Genomic DNA, 20,521 nt, shown 5'->3' with positions numbered 1-20,521 from the left:
ACACAGCCGCTGAACGCCACTGTTCCTACCGACTGCAGGTACAAGGTCTGCACGGAGGCCCCCTCTGTGTGTGAGATGGGGGGGCAGTTCCAGGTGAGGAGCGGGGGGGAGTAGGACTCACCTCTGCCTGCAGGCGCGGCGTGCTGCCCTGCCAGCCTCTGCTCGCCTGCCCCCTGTCTGCGGCGGTCCGGGCTGGAGGCGGGGGGGGGGGGGTCGAACCGGGAGAGAGACGGCGTTCCCGACGTTCCCGACGTTCCCGGAGACTCGGAGCGTTCTCCGCAGGAAGCCTTCCCCTCCTGCGCTGCCTCTCGCTCGCCCCTTCCTCGCTCCGCTCGTCCTCTGCCCTGCTGACGGGCTTCTGTGGAGAGGCAGCGTGGCTCTCCTCTCGCACGCACACACACACACAACTCACGCGGAGCGAGAGAGAGAGAGAGAGGGAGAATTAAGAGAGTGAGCGAGAGAGCGAGAGGGACGGAGAGAGGCAGAGAGAGGAGAGACGGAGAGAGTTAGTTATGCGCTGCTCCGCTCCGCGGGTTTAATCAAGTGCGCGAGAGTGAGTGAGTGAGTAAGCGAGCGAATGAGTGAGCGCACAACGCACAAACATCTTTCCACGGGGACTTTCCTCCAAACCCCTCCCTCTTCCCCACCCACCCCCACCTTTTATTTTTTTCTTTCACTCGTTCACCGACTTTTCTTCTCTTCCCCCCCTCCTCTTTTATTTTCCTCCTTCTGGTCCTCGCTTTCTTTCTTTGCTTCTCTCCTTCTCTTCCGTTCTTCCACTTTCATTCTCGTTTAATCTCATTGATTTCAGTTTCACGGTGTTTGTGCGTGGCTATGTGTGCCTGGTTGTGAACCCAATGATTGACCTGTTATTAACGGGCAGTAGGTCTCTGGGCATGTCAGCGTTGCGGGTATGGACATTGTGAAGTTGAACAGCGGGCGAGGACTTTGATTGCACACACCAGTCCAACTGTAGACCTGCGTCTGCGTCTGTAGAGAGTAACTGCATCTTCTTGCACACAGATGAGCAGCACAGATGCCCTTTGTATAGTGTGTATGTGTGTTGCAGCGCAGATTCCCTTTGTATAGTGTGTATGTGTGTTTTTGCATTTGTGCGTAATCCAGGGTGGTGGATTACATCCCCCCCCCCAACCCTCCCCTATTAATACACCTCTGTTCTCACTTCGGGAGCGGGGAGGATTTTTATTTTCTAAATAAAAAAAGCCGCTCCCTACCGTGCGGTGCTGTGGGAGGTGCGCCCGCCTCGCAGGAACACCCCCCTCCCTGCTCTTTCCCCGTCCTTCCCCTCTGATCCCTCCCTTTGGGGACACAGTCTCCATGCTCACAGCGTCTTCTATGTACAAACACCGTGATTAGGGCTTCGTACCAGGGCCAGACTTTTTCGCCTCTCTCTCCTCTCGAAAAGCCACTCGGCTTATCAGCCTCATTATCTGCCTCCCGTCTCCTCCCGTGAAGACCCTTTGTGTCTTGTGTGATCTCTCGTGTGATTCTCGCTAAAGATTTCTGGAGAGCAGACTGGGGAAGACGCGCAGATGCGGGACCCAGAAGGTGGCTCGTATGAGGAGAGGAATTGGGGGTGACGGGACCATGAATACGTAATGAAAAGATAAACATGGAAGGAGCAATCTTCCGCCGGCCTGTGATTATCGCAGGGCTTTCCGTGGGTTCAGCGCCTGAAGACTGAAGCTTAGGAACTGACTGACATCTTGAGGGAGAAATCGTAATTTTCCTGTCAGTTGAATGCTTTGGTTTATTGCATATTGTCCTTCCCTTTATGGGGAGAACATTGTGTTCTAAAACTACATAAAGGGTTTCATGCTGCATGTAACCAGATCAAAGTGTATATTTCTCAATATAGTTACAGTATATAAGTTATTATATAAGTTGCAAATGTAAAAGTATCGGGGCTGTGATACATTTTTAGTTTTTCATATTGGATTTGTTGCATTTGAATAGCTGGGACCATTTATAGAAAGGGCTATAATTCCTATATATTCATTTGGATGTAAATGCCACCAAATTGAAGCTGTCTGTCTGCACTCACCCTACCCGTCATAGTCATGTTTTACTCAGTGTGCTGAAGTACAGAGCAAGAGCAACAAAAGTTGTGTCACTGTCCATATCGTGTAGCTGCTGATCAAAGCTTTAGTTCATGCACAGAAGTGTATGATGATGGAGAGCACAGTGATGCTGAAACCATATGAACCACAAACCAGACGAACAACAGACATTCCTGTCTTTTTCTTTCTTCCTTCCCCTCACACACACACACACACACACACACACACACACACATACACAGTACACAAACACACTCATGCACACACAGTACACACACATACACACAGTACACATACATACACACACAGTACACACACGCACACATACATACACACACAGTACACACACGCACACACACACACACACACAGTACACTCACACGCACACACATACACACACACACACACACACAGTACACACACACATTTTTACATTTACATTTTTGTCATTTGGCAGACCAAAGCGATTTACAAGTGTATAGGTTACATACACACACACACACATACATACACACACATACACACACACTTTCTTCCTTCCCCTCACACACACACACACACACACATACACAGTACACACACACATACACACACACTCATTCACACACAGTACACACACATACACACACACAGTACACGCACACACTCACACAGTACACACACACGCACACACACAGTACACACTCACACACACACACACAGTACACACACGCACACACAATACACACACGCACACACACACACACACACAGTACACATGCACACACACACACACATACACAGTACACACACATACACACACACTCATGCACACACAGTACACACACATACACACACACAGTACACGCACACACTCACACAGTACACACACATGCACACACACAGTACACACTTGCACACACACGCACACACACACACAGTACGCACACACACACACGCACACACAGTACACATACGCACACACAGTACACACACACGCACACACACAGTACACATGCACACACACACACACGCACACACACACAGTACACACACTCACACACACATGCACACACAGTACACACACACACACATACACAGTACACATGCACATGCTCACACGCACACACACACACAGTACACACACACTCACACACACACACACACACACAGTGCACACTCACACACACACACACACTCTCACACACACACACTCAGGCACACACAGTACACACACACACACACAGTACACAGTGACAGACTGCGATAAAAAAAACGGCCTGGGCGTTTGCGACAGACACCAAACTCTTTTCTACGAAAAAGCCAATATGAAATGTTCTTGGCTGCTGAAATACGTTATTAGGAATACAAATAATATGAGACCAATTTTTTTTTCCATTTAGATGAAAGTAATAATAAATTCTGAGCGGCATTTGCCCTCCTTACCCGCCTGCCAGTCTGTGGCTGGTACCAGTCCCGTACAGGAGTGTGAGCAGCAGGCCAGCCGTGAACAACAGGAATTAATAATGCAAAACAGGAAACATCCGCTAACAACAGCAACCACCTCAGGCCCACTACAGCACAGTACCCAGAACAGGCTCTCCACAACACAGTACCCAGAACAGGCTCACTGCAACATAGTACCCAGAACAGGCTCACCACAACACAGTACCAAGAACAGACCCACCACAACATAGTACCCAGAACAGGGTCACCACAACACAGTACCAAGAACAGACCCACCACAACATAGTACCCAGGACAGGCTCACCACAACACAGTACCAAGAACAGACCCACCACAACACAGTACCAAGAACAGGCTCACCACAACACAGTACCAAGAACAGACCCACCACAACATAGTACCCAGAACAGGCTCACTGCAACATAGTACCCAGAACAGGGTCACCACAACACAGTACCAAGAACAGACCCACCACAACATAGTACCCAGAACAGGGTCACCACAACACAGTACCAAGAACAGACCCACCACAACATAGTACCCAGGACAGGCTCACCACAACACAGTACCAAGAACAGACCCACCACAACACAGTACCAAGAACAGACCCACCACAACACAGTACCAAGAACAGGCCCACAATTTTTATTTTCTTCTAGGTAAATAGTGCTACTGATTGGTCAGTCTTCACACCTGGCAACCAGGTAAAGAGAGGGTGGTAAACCAGCAGTTCTTGGCCCTCGATGACCAGGGTTTAAGAAACAGGGATAGGGGATTTTGTCAGAAAATTTATAAAACTTTGAGGAGGGGGGATAAAAATGTATGCCACAGTCCAAATATTTCTTGTGTGCTGCACAACACACGGTTCTCTTCTGTAGGACTCTGAAGAGACCTCATCATCCTGTAATGTGTCCGCAGTCAGAATGAGCTGCACGCTGACGCGGCAGAGCTCATGTTGCCTGTGTGATTGTTTTATTTACGTGGCTGTGCCTCCGACTTGGCTAATCCGTCTGATATTACGTGCTATTGTCACCGGCAAAGGGATGACACGAGAGCGCGTTGCTGCTCATTGTTGCTGCAGGTTGCACACGGCTTATACCGCAGTGTTTGTGTCTTTTTCTTTTTCTTTTCAACTGCAGGCCTATTCGACCAACGGTGAAAGGAAACATAGCCTGAATGATCACTGTTATTGGTAACTTACACTTGATACAGTAATGATTGAAATTGTACTTCCCTCTAGGGTCTTTCAGTGAACTTATCCCCGGTTATGGGTATGCACTTTGTTGTACGTCGCTCTGGATAAGAGCGTCTGCCAAATGCCAATAATGTAATGTAATGATAACTATTCTTGGCTTATGTCGTGGTGTATAGTGTGGCAAAGTTAATTTCTCTTTAACTATCTGAGAAAACTTCAGTCGGTTAATTTTTTAAAACAGGATATTCAGAGGCTTAAATCAAGAGAGTATGGGCCCGTTTCTCAGACACAGATTAGGGTTAGTCCTGGACTAACCTGAGTTTTGTATGGAGAAACTCCCTACAAAGTAGAATTTTTGTCTTGGACCAAGCTTAAACGGTGGCTGTGAAATGCGGGCACTACATCTCCCAAAATAGCAAATAAAATGGAAAATAATATTTTTTTTCTCCTCTGGTGGTGACAGGTCTTCCCATGCTTTAGCTCATTATGCCATTTTTGGGGGTCCTCTGTGGCTCGTGAAGTCACCTGCCACTGCACTATTCAAAGAGAGTACGGCACCTGAACATATCCGAGGTTTGATGGAGTGTGGACTGTCTCACCTGTCTCACCTGTCAGCACTGTGAGGAGGCTTCCTTTGACAGCAGGCACGTTTTGAAGTTTTTCCTCAAAGCCGTTCGTTTAGTTCATTTAGCCCTGCTGAATATTTCACGGTTGTATTTCCTCACCGGCGAGGACTGCTCTGAATTAAGATTCTGTGACGGCGAGAACATACAGGGCAGAGAGCGGCAGGTCTGTCTGAATGAGCACTATATTTCACCCGTATTTCACCCAGTCCCACCACAGGGCTGTTACCACTACCTGGGGCATAGCAGACTCAAGATGTATTATTTATTATCATTCATAGCTTATATTCTCAACTATTACGTCTTAATTGTACATTTCACAAAAAAGCAGATTAAAGCAAACTAAATCAATTTTTTCAGTATTTTATATGTATATATTACATGAGTTAATATACATGTTTATACGGCTGGCAGAACTGGAGCCATGCAGTATGTTTAATGGCTCTGTTGTTTTGAGTTTTGAGGCTGCTTGTTAGCGTGGGCGGATGACGGGGGCTGGACTGAAGGTGGCAGTATGGGGTGTGGGCACTGCACTTTAGGGGGGGGGGGGGGGTAATGCGGTCGACCTGGGCAAGCACGGTCACAGCCAGACTAATTACATGCCATGGCAGAGTGTCCAGGCCTGCTACTCGAGCAGCAAAAACCAATTTGGGCAGAGAGGGAGGGAGGCGGGGAGAGCAGGAGGGGGGGTGATGAGGCCATGGTCCGTCTGTCTGACAGAATTCACGAGGCCGTCCCATCAACCAAATGTGACCCCGAAGCCCGAGAACCAGCGGCAGTTCCACTCTGCGCTCAAACACTGCGGGAGCCAATCCGCTGCCAAAGGACCAGAATAAAGAGGAAGGGAGGAAAACATTTAATAAATAAATAACGTGTACAAACAACAGGGCTGATATCTGATGTCTTGGAGAGACCACTAGAGTGTGACAACCGCTCCATTTTCATTTTGGGCATTCTTATTTTTAAAATGAAATGTTCTTCATTGCACTGCAAAACATTTTATTGCACTTTATTGCACTTAGCTTGGTTTAAGTTTCTGTTTGCTTGACATTTTCTCACCCCAATGGCAAATCTTGGAATGAACCAAAAGTTCATTCAACACAAACAGAGAAAACAGGGAAAGAAACAAGACAAAAAGTATACACTCACTGAGCACTTCATGAGGCAACATTTTTACACCTACTTATTCATGCGATTATTTAATCAGCCAATTGTGTGGCAGCAGTGTAATGCACGCAATCATGTAGATACGGGTCAGGAGCTTCAGGTAATGTTCACATCAACCATCGGAATGGGGGAAAAATGTGACTTTGACTGTGGAATGATTGTTGGTGGCAGAAAGGGTGGTTTGAGTATCTCAGAAACTGCTGATCTCCTGGGATTTTCACGCGCACTTAGTATGTATTACAGTACATGCATACCAGTGTCAGGACAGTTTTGAAAGAAGGCGTGATTGCGAGGCAGGAGAAATGGAAAGAGGGAGCAGCGTATAAACAGAGGGAGGAGGCAGAGAGAGGAGGGCGGAGGGGGTCGAGCGCGACGCTTCTTCTCAGACGCTTTCCTCAGACGGACGGTCACGCCGTCAGGCCTGATTACAGCCGGGGCGTAATCTCCGCGTGGGTTAATTGTAAGTGACCGCAGTGCTTAAGCGCGGGAGCTTTGTGTGCTAATCTTCCAGGGGTGGGTCTCATGCGCCCGCTGCCCCCTGGCCCCCTGGCCCTGTGCCTTGCGCTACCCCCCCCCCCCCCCTAAAGATGCTCCTAAAGATGTGGGAGGGCTTATGGTGCTCATCCATTTCAATATCAGCCCATTTCCAAAAGAAAGAGATTAAGCAGTTGTTTGTGGGGAATCTGCAGGGGTGGTAAGGGGGGGGGCTCAGACGTGATCCACAGTCTGGCTCACATACAGGATGATGAGCAAAAATTAAAGCTCAGATCTGTCCGTGGGAAAACATGCAGGCGTCCCGCGATGTCTTTAATGAATACGCCCTTTCAATGCACATACTGTATACTGTATAAACAGGCAGGCAGATGAATTTCACAGCAATGTATGGAATGGTACAGAATCCCATGGACACACACACACACACACACACACTCAGACACACACACACTCAGACACACACACACACACACACACACAGTGTTTCCCTGGTAGACTCAGCTTCGGTATCACAGTGCTGTAGCCAATGTGAGGGCCATGGCAGTCACACGCAGGCTGTGGACTCTTCAGCGGATCCTTCAAATGGTTGGCATTTATATAGCGCCTTTGTCCAAAGTGTTGTACAATTGACAATGGTGATTGGCTGCCATGCAAGGCATCGACCAGCTCGTCAGGAGCACTTGGGGGTTAGGTGTCTTGCTCAGGGACACTTCGACACAGCCCGGGATCGAACTGGCAGGTCGGTATCTGGGCAGGAGGAGGAAGCTGACTGACACGCTGCACCATCTACAGTACTGTGCAGAAGTCTTAGGCACCCTAGACTTTATTATATATATATATGTTTATTTTTTAGTGTGTGTTAGTATAAAAGAACACATTTGAGATTTCCAAATATTAATTTTCCAAACGATTTAATTTTACAGGGACATATTTCTGTAAGCAATTGACTACTTTTTACATAAAAACTTGATCAAGGCTGTCTGAGATCAGAAGCAAGGAGCCAACCAAAGTCTGCAGAAGAACTGTGGCAAGTTCTCCAACATGCTTGGAACCACCTCCTTGTCTTATAGAACTGCAGGACAGCGTTGGCCATCTCAGAGAAGTGATGCAGCTGTCACGCCGAAGGGTGGTCCCAAAAAAATATTGATTCGATTCAGTTTTTAACTATTCTACCAAATTACTGAAGTGTAATGTCAAATGTATAGTACGTTTATTTAGGACCTTTCATTGAATAATTTTTGAAAGAATCGTATCTGTACAGAATGTTGCACAGGTGCCTAAGACTTTGGCGCAGTCCCGTATGTCCACGCCGTCCTTCATACCTGGGTTCACGCCACTCTCTCCGTTTCCGTCAGCAGTCTGAACGCATCGTGTCTCACGCGGAAGGATCCGTGCGAAATCCGTTTGCAGAAAGCGGCAGGGAAGAGCAAGGAGGTCTTCGCTAAATTCACAGATTCGGGAAAAGCTTGAGCGGTGGTGGCTTGTCCGGGCCGGGCCTGATGCGCTGTGTCCCTGAGTGAGGTGGGTAGAGGTCCATACGTCCTTGGACTAAAAAAAAAAAAGAAAAAAAAAAAAAGACCAAATTAAAATCGTGACCTACAAATTACAAACATGTCCCCATCAGCACTTTACTTGAATTTACTACTCCTAAAACGCGTCTGCCGTGTAGCATCGTCTGTTAATTACAGCTGGGTCAAGGTCCCCCGTTTGGTGGAGAGCTTCATGCCTCGCATTCGCACACTAAAGGCACTAGAGCCGGTACCGCTTTGTGTTACACCACTGCCCACACAAGGACATCCACCGAACCTGCGGCAGCCCCATCCGATACGAGAAACGTTCGCCGTATTGTAATGACTGTGCCAGTGTGCACTGTTGGCTCTGCGTTGCCACAGGGGTGTACAATACGGGATTCAGTGGGTGGGGATCGAATTATTCACTGCTCGAGCAACCACTGCTGCGCTGTGAAATTAGTCTCTTAGTATTATTTATAGACTTAAAATCTTATTTCTGTTACATTTTTGCTGAATGAGACAAAAAGAACTGCCAATGAGGTGAGAAAGTTTCGCTCATTTCAAAAATTTGCTAATGGGGTGAGAAAATTTCACTTGTCAAGCAAACAGTTAGCTATTGTCTACTTCAGACAATAAGAATCTCAAGTCTTATTGCAAGACTAAAAATGCTTCTGAAGACAGCCATTTTATGTCGTGTGGCTGTTCCGTTCGGCCGTGGCTTGCTTTATGCGTGTATGATTGGGTCTCCTCCACCCCCCAACTGCATGTGTGGCTTGTAAGAGAAGCAGCTGTGTTTCAGAGAAGAACTGCAAATTGCCCTGACTCTCCCATAACAGAAGGCATATACAGTACTGTGCAAAAGTCTTAGGCACCTGTATAACAATCTGTACAGATAAGATTCTTTCAAAAATAATTAAATGAAAGGTCCTAGATAAACAGACTATACATTTTACATGACATTTTAGTAATTTGGCAGAATAACTGAATCAAATCAATATATTTTGTGACCACCTTTCAGCGTTAAAACTGCATCACTTCTCTGAGCCAACGCAGTCCTGCAGTTCTATAAGACAATCAGCAGGGAGGTTGTTCCAAGCATGTTGGAGAACTTGCCACAGTTCTTCTGCAGACTTTGATTGGCTCCTTGCTTCTGATTTCAGACAGCCTTGATCAAGTTTTTATGTAAAAAGTAGTCAATTGCTTACAGTAATATGTTACTTTTTTTTAAATTAAATACAAAAATGTCTCTGTAAAATTAAATTGTTTGGAAAATGCATATTTGGTAATCTAAAATGTGTTCTTTCATACTAACATACACAAAAAAATAACCATATATATATAATAACGTCTAGGTTGCCTAAGACACAGTACTGGATGAGCACATAGAGAGTGTGTTCTGGAAACCCCTGCTGGGTGAACGGGTGCCTGCGGCTCACCGTTTGAACGGGACAGGAAGTCTTGTCCTCTGACTTATGGCTATGCCAGCCTGGCTGGTCCGCCATGAAGTGGTGGAAAGCGCACACACTCAGTAGAGAGCAAATTCTTGCCTCCGGCCGCCCCCTGAATCAGCAGGGTAGGTTGCGATCAATGTCGCAGTCTAAGCATGATCGGGCATTTTTTACCTCGGGGATGAGGCAAAAGCATGAGAAAATAATTTTGTTTTCTTAAAGGTACAACGCCAAGAAAGAAAAGTGGTTTTAACTATCTACAGATGATAGTTCAAGCACCAAGTGCACAATAATGTAATACTCTGCTTTGTACCATTGTGTTGTTGAATGTAAACACAATTGCTCTTGACTACATAGCTGGGAATAACTTGGGTCATGTTTAATAGAAAGCACAAGTATACCAACATTCGTGATTCTGATTATCTTTGCCATTTTAAATATTATATACAGTATATGTGAATGTGTGTGGGCAGTTGCACAAGTAACACAAGTCAATGTGTTAAACATGATTATCTTATCTTGAAAGATACCATATGCACATATTTCTGTTTCTGTGGCCTCATACTCCCATGGTTACATTAAAATGGTAAATGGTTGGCATTTATATATTCACCCATTCATGCACACACTCACACACCGACGGCAATTGGCTTCCATGCAAGGCACCGACCAGCTCGTCAGGAGCATTTAGGGGTTAGGTGTCTTGCTCAGGAACACTTCGACACAGCCCGGGTGGGGGATCAAACCGGCAACCCTCCGACTGCCAGACGACTGCTCTTACTGCCTGAGCCATGTCGCCCATCACAGTACTAAGTCTATACCTGTAACATCTAGGAGGTGCTGATGAAAGTCTGTTGAAGAAAATTTATTACAGTGTCAAATAGCAAAACCCACTCAACGTTCAAAGAGCAAAATGTTGAAAAGTTTATGATAAGGAACGACGCTACTGTACCGCAACGACTTTGCATTCAGTGAAACTGAGTGAATTTTGCCTTTAAGCGTGTTATAAATTCACACTCATCTTTGAATAGAAACAGATTGCCTCACGAGTGCTTACGTACTCCCGGCCGACCTGTTGATGCAAACGGTTTCGCCGACATCTGGTAAAATCTCGAATCTGTAAGCTCAAGAGTTGGGAAAAAAACGATCCGCCCCGTCCTTTCTGGTCCGAAACGCGCTCCCCAGGACGGCCCGCTGTTCGCCAATCATACGCTGAGAGCGGGGTCGCCACCCGCTGCTCCGCGAGACGCTCGCTCTCTCCGTATTCTAGCACATTCCACCGCTTTTAAATGAGATCGGCGCAGCTGTTCGATGGAGGCGCGATAAGAGAAGTTGCATCATTTCTGGCCGTGTGGAGCGTTGCATTAGAGGCCATAATGAGATGAACTAGCGGCGGTCTGGTCCAAGGTATAGCTAGCGGAAATAGCAAAGGCATAGCACACACACACACACACACCCACACAGGGACATGCCCCAAACCCCCATTAGCCCACCCGCAATGACATGCAGCTGGATCTGGGGCTGGGGTAATGATGGCGTTCATTTGCGGGCTTGCAGAATCGATAGGACGATCGGCCGCACAAACGCTGTCCAGATGCCGTTGTCCAAGTCAGGGGCTGAGTTCCCGGAACGGGACCGGCGTCTGCTCCTTTGTCGTCAAAGTGACGGGCCCGGATAGAAACCGATTTCCCACTGTGAGGCAGATCGGCCTGTGCATTTGACGGAGAAAGGGGCTGCCATTTGCTGCCAGCCAGAATCGGGACCTATAATGGCAATTGACAGCTGGTCATAAGTTTGGAGGGAGTCCCACCTCCCTGCCCCGGCTCCCCTGATGGTCTGACTGATAGGGTTTTCCGGGATGCACCATCAGCGCTGATAGCACATTGTCTCCTGCGCTGCCGATAATGATGATGATGATGGTGATGATGTTGATGATGATGATGATGATTGTGTTCGCCGTGTGCCTGATGATTACCCACTGGCCTGGTGGGACAGGGGTGGACTGCTCTGCCCCAGTTTGGATATTATTATTTCCTCCAGAAAGGCAGTGCTGTGTCAGTACAGATTCCCTCAGAGGGCGGGGCAGGGGCTGGGGGGGGGTTGGGGGGTGTCTCACACACGGCACTGCACAGCTGACCCTCTGGGCACAATGACCCCCCCCCCCCTTCAGTCTCGCCCTAAAAACTGATTCCACCCTGGAGATTTCAGGTGCCTTTTCCCGATGACAGCAGCCACATTATTGACCTACGGCGTTATTTACTGTGGTTGGGGAAATAGACACAGCTGTGCTGTGTGCCTGTCGGTGTGCTGCTGCGGTATCTCACCAAAAAGATGTCGAGTTACAGAAAGCCCCCTGAGCGCAGACTTTGCGGACGGCCCGATGCTACTTCGATGTCTCTTTTAAACCTCCCACACTCCCATTGATCAGTATCCTACCGTAACCATGGAAGTGAGCGGTTCCTCATCAGGTGTAATGAAGGGAAATAATTAGTGTTGAGTGGTGCGACAGGCAAGCTGAGTTCATACTCACGCACACACACACACACACGCGCACACACACACACACACACTCACACACACACACACACACACAGACACATACACACACACACACACACACACACACAGACACATACACACACTCACACAGACACACACACACACACACACACTCACACACACACACACAGACAGACACACACACACATACACACACACACTCACACACACACATACACACTCACACAGACACACACACACACACACATACACTCACACACACACACAGACACACACACACAGACACACACTCACACACACACACACACACACACACACACACTCACACACACACACACACACACACACACACACACACACGCAAACACACACAGCAGTGCACTTCTGTACACACAGCAGAGTGAGGAGCACTGGGCCACACCTGTGTGTTTTACCACAGTCCCCAGGCTGGGTGACAGCTGCAGAGAGGATGGCCTTTCTTTAAGACTCCCTCTGTTGCCCAAAAAAAAAAAAAAAGAAGACTCTCCAGTAAAGGCTATTGAATAATTCAGTTGCATCTCCAAAAATTAGCAATGATCCACCATGAACATGACCTAGCTTCCACGCGGCCCCAAGAGAAGAAGTCTGCCTCCAGCCATTTCTCCCTCCCGCCTAGTCTGTCTCTTCTCTCTCTTTCTGTATCTCTCTCTCTTTCCTTCTCTCTGTCTCTCTCTCCCTCTCTTCCCCCCCCCCCATGATTCGCTGTCACGCTCGCAAAAGAGCAGGAAGATCTGAAGGAAACAGATATGATTGTTGAGGGCTTGCCTCCTTCTCCCCAAAGGACCGCAGTAGAGAGAGACAGAGAGAGAAAACCTGCCTCTGTTCCCCGCAGTCCCTTGTGTGGTAACCCGTTCCGTCTCTCTCCCCCCCCCCCCCCCGCTCGAAAATCACTTCGGTCTGATTCAGGTTGCCTGTATAACCGTCTGTCACCAGGCAACTGTTGCTCCACGTGCTAACGCTCCGGCATCGTGTCCTGATCGCTTGCCCCTTCTCGGCTGCGTCAGTGGAGCTTCTCTCCAAGATGGAGCGAGAAGCTCCATGACGCAGCGAGAAGGGGAAGCGATCAGGACACGATGCCGGGCGTTAGCACGTGGAGCAACAGTTGCTGGTGACAGACGGTTATACAGGCAACCTGAATCAGACCGAAAGTGATTTTCGGGGGGGGGGGGGGGGGAAGTACGTTCACCATGTTCAGGACGGAAAATGGGGTGACATGGCTCAGTCAGTAAGAGCAGTTGTCTGGCAGTCGGAGGGTTGCCGGTTCGATACCCCGCCCGGGCTGTGTTGAAGTGTCCCTGAGCAAGACACCTAACCCCTAAATGCTCCGGACGAGCTGGTCGGCGCCTTACATGGCTGCCAATCGCTGTTGGTGTGTGAGTGTGTGTATGAATGGGTGAATGAGAAGCATCAATTGTACAGTGCTTTGGATAAAGGCGCTATATAAATGCCAACCATTTACCATTTAAAGTACATTCACCATGTTCTGGACGGAAAATGTCCGCTTCCACCAGAACTTAACGTCCGTTTATTGGTAGTTTTTCTCCCGGGGAGTATGGTTTATGATTATGACTCCTTATCGACTATCTCAGACAATAAAACACTTTGATTGATGTGAATCTGACCGATAATTATAGAGAAAACAACAAATAACTGCACAACGTCCCTGTGTTCGGAAGACCATGTTCGATCACGATGGTTCGAACACCGCCGTATAAGCCTGCCTGGTTAACGACAGTTTTCCCACCGCAATGTCAGAGTGGAGCGCTATTACCATGTCACTGTACCCTGAAATGGATTGCGTATGTGACTCGTACCAAGTTTTCATGAAAACGTGTGGAACTATACTTCCACACACACAAAAACCAAAGCTGATCTGGAAGTATTGTTTTTTTAGTTATCCGTCGCGAAAGTTCTGTTACTCTTTGGAACACGGTGAGCTAACTTGCCGTTCGGGAACGCGGTGACTTTGCGCTACCCCGCCGGCCATCAAACCCTTCAGGAGATATCATTAAAACGGAGGTGCTCCAGGACACAACATACGATTTTGCAGGAGTGCAGGAGTCTCCTGGGAACGCGATGACATGATCGCGATGACACGGCGTGCCCGTGTTCTTTCCGAGGCCCGTGGCTGCCTCACCCCGCACGGTGACTGTGCCGGGGCCGGAGGCTGTAACACAATCCGTGTGTCTGCGGCCCTCGTGAGGGACCATCCGTCCGTCTGGTGCTGTGCGTCTGGCTCCACGTGTCACAGCGATAATATATGGGGTAAAAAAATAAATAAATAAAGCATTTACTAAAAATAGCGGCACGGATGGTGCAGTGTAGGTAGCACTGCCGCCTCACCGCAAGGAGGTCATGGTTCGAATCCCCGTCGGCCGGAGCCTCTCTGTGCGGAGTTTGCATGTTCTCCCCGTGTCTGCGTGGGTTTCCTCCGGGTACTCCGGTTTCCTCCCACAGTCCAAAGACATGCAGGTTAGACTGATTGGAGAGTCTAAATTGACCATAGGTATGAGTGTGTGAGTGAATGGTGTGTGTGCCCTGCGATGGACTGGCGACCTGTCCAGGGTGTATTCCTGCCTTTCACCCAATGTATGCTGGGATAGGCTCCAGCCCCCCTGCGACCCTGTTTAGGATCAGCGGGTTAAGATAATGGATGGATGGATTTTCTAAAAATAATGGAGACTTTTATGTCACAAACCTATATTTAAACCCTTAACCCAAGTGAAAAATTTAAGTGTATCAACATTTTTCCACATAGGGTACCCAAGTGTCTTCAGACTTGGAGATTCTAGCATCCACCAAAAATAACAGGCAGTTGAGCATTTGTTGACAGTACCTAAGCAGAGATCCCCGTTTTGGTAAAGCAGCCAATTCTAAATCCTTATACATTTTCATAAAGGTTGACCGCGTTGTGTGACCCGACACAGAACTGGATCAGGTGCTGGAATGGACGACTCAGAGATGATATATGACATTGTCAATACTACAATGTCTACTGTGTAACATTCCAGCGCAAGAACATTACCCTGCCTCCTAGCCCCCCCCTTTCCCCTCCACCTCCACCTCCACCCAATATCATTCTATACCCTGCTTTTTAAAGTGCTGAGAATGGAAATAAAAGCAGTCAATAAAGGCACTCACCAGGGTCTCTGCTTCATATGTGAGGTTAAGTACTGTAATAAAATGAAAATACCGGCTGCAGACCTTGGCAATTGTGGGCTGACAGGAATCAGAGAGTCGGAGAGCAGGAGCGATGTGTGGTGGGGGCGTGGGGGCGTGGGGGGGGGGGTTGGTGGCGGCGTCAGGCAGCCTGTGTTAATGGGCTGAGCGCAGAGAGGCCCTGCCACTGAGTCCTGGACTCCATCAATATTACAGTGTGCGAGGGCGAGGGCACGGAGAGGAGCAGATGAAATATTCATCGCGGCCCCCTCGTACCTCCACGCCCGCTCCTGTCTCCGCGCAGACGGGGAGAGACACCTCTGTAGCCACCGGCTGCTCCGTTCTTTGGTTTGCTGTGGTTTGCTGTGAGTGTGTGGGCGTGTGTGTGTGTATGTGTATGTGCTGCTTGGACTTTAATGAACTGGACTTGGAGCACTACTGACCTGAGGTGGGTGTGTGTATGTGTGTGTGTGTGTGTGTGTGTGTGTGTGTGCGCGAGTGAGGGGAGGGTGTGTGGAGGGGTGTGTGTATCTGTGTGAGGTGAGCGTGTGTGTGTGGTGTGTATATGTGTATATACGTGTGTGTGTGTGTGTGTGTGTGTGTATGTTTGTGCTCGAGTGAGGGGAGGGTGTGTGTGTGTGTGTGCGTGTGTGTGTGTGCGTGTGGAAGCTAGTGTGCAGGGGAACAGAGGTAAACCTGCTCAGGAATGACCACTGTGTCACGGGCTACGGGCATGTGGGGGTGTGGGGATAACAGGCCTCTCCATGGGTCAGTCCAAGGCTGCCTATGAGGCGAGATCTGCACAGAACCATTCACAGGATGAGAGGCCACAAATAAGCCGTGGAGTCTTTAACTGCACTTTGAGCTGCCGTGTGTCAGGCTCAAGGGTGTTTCCTGACAGAAAGGGCTAGTGCCAAGAAAATTCCAAGGACCAGGAACGTCCATAATGCTTAAATGAGCCACATCCAAAGAAGCACTCCTGCACCCGCTAATGCTAACAGACCTCATCCTGCACATGCTAATGCTAACAGGCCTCATCCTGCACCCGCTAATGCTAACAGGCCTCATCCTGCACCCGCTAATGCTAATAGACCTCAACCTGCACCCGCTAATGCTAACAGACCTCATCCTGCACATGCTAATGCTAACAGACCTCATCCTGCACATGCTAATGCTAACAGACCTCATCCTGCAAAAAATAATGCCAGCAGACCTCATCCTGCACCCGCTAATGCTACCAGACCTCATTCTGAACACGCTAATGCTAACAGACATCCTGCACACGCTAATGCTAACAGACCTCATCCTGCACACGCTAATACTAACAGACCTCCTCCTGCACACGCTAATGCTAACAGACCTCATCCTCCAACCACCCATGACATGGCAAACAGGGACACACACAAGCCCTCTCAGTGGGACAAGCAGTTACTTTTAACAAAGAGCAGTCTTTTTTTCCCCCACCTAGCCACACTGTGAAGGAGCCACCCAGGATTTGAAGGGGCGCCACCTGCTGGCCAAACCGTGTGAGCTGCCTGAACCTCAGCATCACTGTGGGGTCCTTCCGTATGACTGCTGAACAGGGCTGGCAAGGGATCGGTTGGTAAAGGTGGCTGACATGGGCACCCAGCTGAGCAAGGCTTAGCTCCTGTCAGTTCACAGCTGCTCTTCTCCGTGACGTTCTTCGTGAAATAACAGCTGAGTGACGCTGTTATTTCTAACATGGAGGCCGAGAAACTACTGTTGCATGTAACTGTTTTTCTCCCGTCTGGATTCTCACATTTTCAGTGCAGACTACAACTAGCTATATCTAGGCTACATTGCGCTGTCTATGGTCCCGTTACCAGCGGATCCCTCGGAGGCCCGTTTAACAGTCATCTGAATGGATGGTGAGGAACTGTATTGAAATGAGGATGATAACATTGCCTGATCATCAGCTCGCTACATTGTGCTCTCTATGGTTTCAGTTAAAAAAAACGGAAAAACGAAATAATCCAGTTGGACTGATCTCCACTGCAGCTACCAGCTGCATGTAGGAGAACCCCCCCCCCCCCCCACCCCATCCCCTGTTCAAATATGAGCAGTTCTCCTAACGTCAGTGCCATATCAGAATACAAAAGAAGAGGGGAAAGACAAAGGCGCAGACCAAACTGACAGAGCTTGAATAAAACACGGGTACTTTATATGCATGTATACAGCCCGTCCACTTGCGTTGAGGAGAAATGTACACACTCGATATCTCGCATTCAGATCAGACTCTCTGAAATTGGAGAGGGGCGGTCGCGGCACCTTGGGTTACGAACAAGGGAGCCTCTCGCGAAACGAAAAAGGGCAGTGTATCCATCAAGTGTTGTTTAATTGTGTCGGTGCCTGTTACTGCATTCTGTGTGACTGGTTTAGTGTGCGCGCAACTCCGCTGACATTTGGCTTTTTATACAAAAACCACCAAAGTGTGGAGTTTGTCCTTTATGTACCCCGCCTGCACGTCGGTGTTCTTTCGGTTGTAAAATTTTAATTTGATTGCCTTTTCCTGTGTGAACATGTGCCATTTTCTGTGCAAACATTCGGTGACACATATTTGTTTTGATATATTACGGGACTGTGCTGTGTTAGAAGAAAATAAATGTCATTTTTGTAGTGTCATTTTTTACTAATATTCTTCTGATAAACGGAGTCAGGCCAGTGGATATTGTTGGGCACGTGAGAGGACACACAAAAAAAATTCTCACAAAGTTCTCTGATGGTTTCTCCTAGTCCAGCAAGTATAAATAATATTTGTATGTTTGTATATGTCAATGTATGTAATTCAATGTATAATTAACCTGTTATTGGCACATAGCTCTCCATTCCCAGTGCCTGGGACTCTTGCTTTTGGACCATATGGTCTTATAAGCATCACTTCAGGTCAAAAGGGAAATTCAGACGCTGAGGATGGGACCAAAGTGCTTACATCATCAACAGCAGCCCTCAGTGCCGGATCTTGCCAGAACTGCTGGCAGCTGGGAGATAATGCATGACAGGCCAGGCCAAGTGTCAGCCAGGTGGAACACACGGATAGCTCAGCACACATGTTGGTCCACTGGAGAAATTACAATCCTTCACACAAAACAGGAAATAAACTGTCACCAATGGTTTCTGAGAGAGCACTGTTGGTCACAAATAATGTTTATTCATCCATAATGCCATTGGCTACGCCTGATGTGCCCTCTCATGGTGAACTAAAAGCCTGCCGATTCAGGGACGATGTGAACTGAGACCGTGACCTTACTAACTACAGGGACAGGCTGAGATCTGTCTCAGGTGCTGTCTCTCAGGTGCAGCTTGGTCAGAGACCGTCCTGCACCTGAGAGACAGATCTCAGACAGGCCCCAGACCTGAGAGACAGATCTCAGACAGGCCCCAGACCTGAGAGACAGATCTCAGACAGGCCTCAGACCTGAGAGAGAGATCTCAGCCTGGTATGCCGGATGTGAAATCTATGCAGCCCCACGTTCACACGTAACAGCTGAACAGTGAAACAGTGACATGCAGGACGTTACACACATCAGTGAACAGCACGTACTGCTCATTCTTCAGTCACCCATATCCTTCTGTCCCAATTGATTTTGAGATGACTGTTCTGACTTGGACGTCATCGGGCAGATTTAACATTAATTTGGAAATTACCCCCCCCCCCCCCCCCCCCCTTGAGGAATCACCCCAGTAGTCAGTTCGGCTGCAACAGTGCCGTTTTCTTGCAACACATTTTTAGCTAAAGTAATTTTCTGAACAGTTAATGAGGCATATTTATACTATTCAGCATAGTCTAGGCCATTTCCATATATATAGCTGAAGCACCACAATAAGCATGTCAGCCTATGCTTATTTTAATAATAATCTGAAAACATAGCAATGGCCAACATATCTAGGAAAATTTGTTTACGTAACAAAATGCTACAATAGCGGCCATTTCGTGATCAAATCAAATTGATTCGTATACCAACATTTGTCACAATATACCCTGTTCTAAACCTCCACAAAAGAAGGGACTGAGATTACATTTGCAATTATGGTGCTGCAGAAAGACCGTAATCACAGTGATGAACAGGTTTCATTACTGAAATCAGAATCATCGAAATAATTGTGTGAAATTACTTGTTTATCAAAACACGTTGATTTCCACACTCAGAGCAAGTGTTTTGTCGTACTTGGCAATGTGTTAAAAATCACGAGTTAGTCTGCGTTGTCTTCTTGTAATTCTATTTAAAATGCTTATCTCACATAGACATAATTTAAGAATTTGAGATAGCTGGGTAAAGTCCCTTTCTTGAAAAAAAAAAAAAGGTGTCATATGATCATATACAGTATGGACATTTTCGTGGGTTGATACTTCCTCCGGCAGACTCATGTTCACTACCCTTAGGAGATCTTGTGATTTTTATTATTTTACCGTTCCCTACAGTTTAGCATTCATCGCTGTTGTGAAACCAGTAGGTCGCTATCGCGGGACGGTTAGCCTACGTGTCGGTGGTAAGCGACCAGTGCAGAAGAAAGAGAAAAGAAGCGGGTGAGGACATGTGGACCTCCACGCTACTCGCGCTGACCTGTCTGCTGGTACTCAGGTGCGCTGAGGGCGCCAATCCGAGCAACATCGTGTTCATTCTCACTGACGACCAAGATGTGGAGCTTGGGGGAATGGTGAGAGAGCGACCGTTCGTTAAAAAAAAAAAAAAAAGTATATTCACGTACAAGTAAGGTTTTTGCCTACAAAGATAATGAACGTCGATTGTATGACTTAAATCATTCTACTGTTCACCATCGCAAATACGCATATGTTTCTTTGCTGTTTGCGCTATCA

General features: G+C 47.8%; 1 protein-coding gene across 2 annotated transcripts in view; it reads left to right on the top strand.

The window, feature by feature from the left end:
- LOC133141006 (N-acetylglucosamine-6-sulfatase-like) overlaps positions 1-20,521 on the top strand; it is a 62,729-nt gene that overhangs the window by 29,672 nt on the left and 12,536 nt on the right. Inside the window, exon 1 of one of the 2 annotated variants that reach the window (XM_061261348.1) lies at positions 20,141-20,361. The exons of the other annotated variant lie outside the window; for it this stretch is intronic. Within the exon in view, the coding sequence (XP_061117332.1) occupies positions 20,239-20,361 (123 nt within the window). The 5' untranslated portion in view covers positions 20,141-20,238. Of the gene's footprint in view, positions 1-20,140; positions 20,362-20,521 lie in introns of those variants that run through there. 2 annotated transcript variants of the gene reach the window in all.

Source organism: Conger conger, chromosome 11, assembly GCF_963514075.1.
Source record: "Conger conger chromosome 11, fConCon1.1, whole genome shotgun sequence".
Lineage (NCBI taxonomy): Eukaryota > Metazoa > Chordata > Actinopteri > Anguilliformes > Congridae > Conger > Conger conger.
Note: the sequence above shows the minus strand (reverse complement) of the source record. Positions and strands in the feature narration are given on the sequence as shown.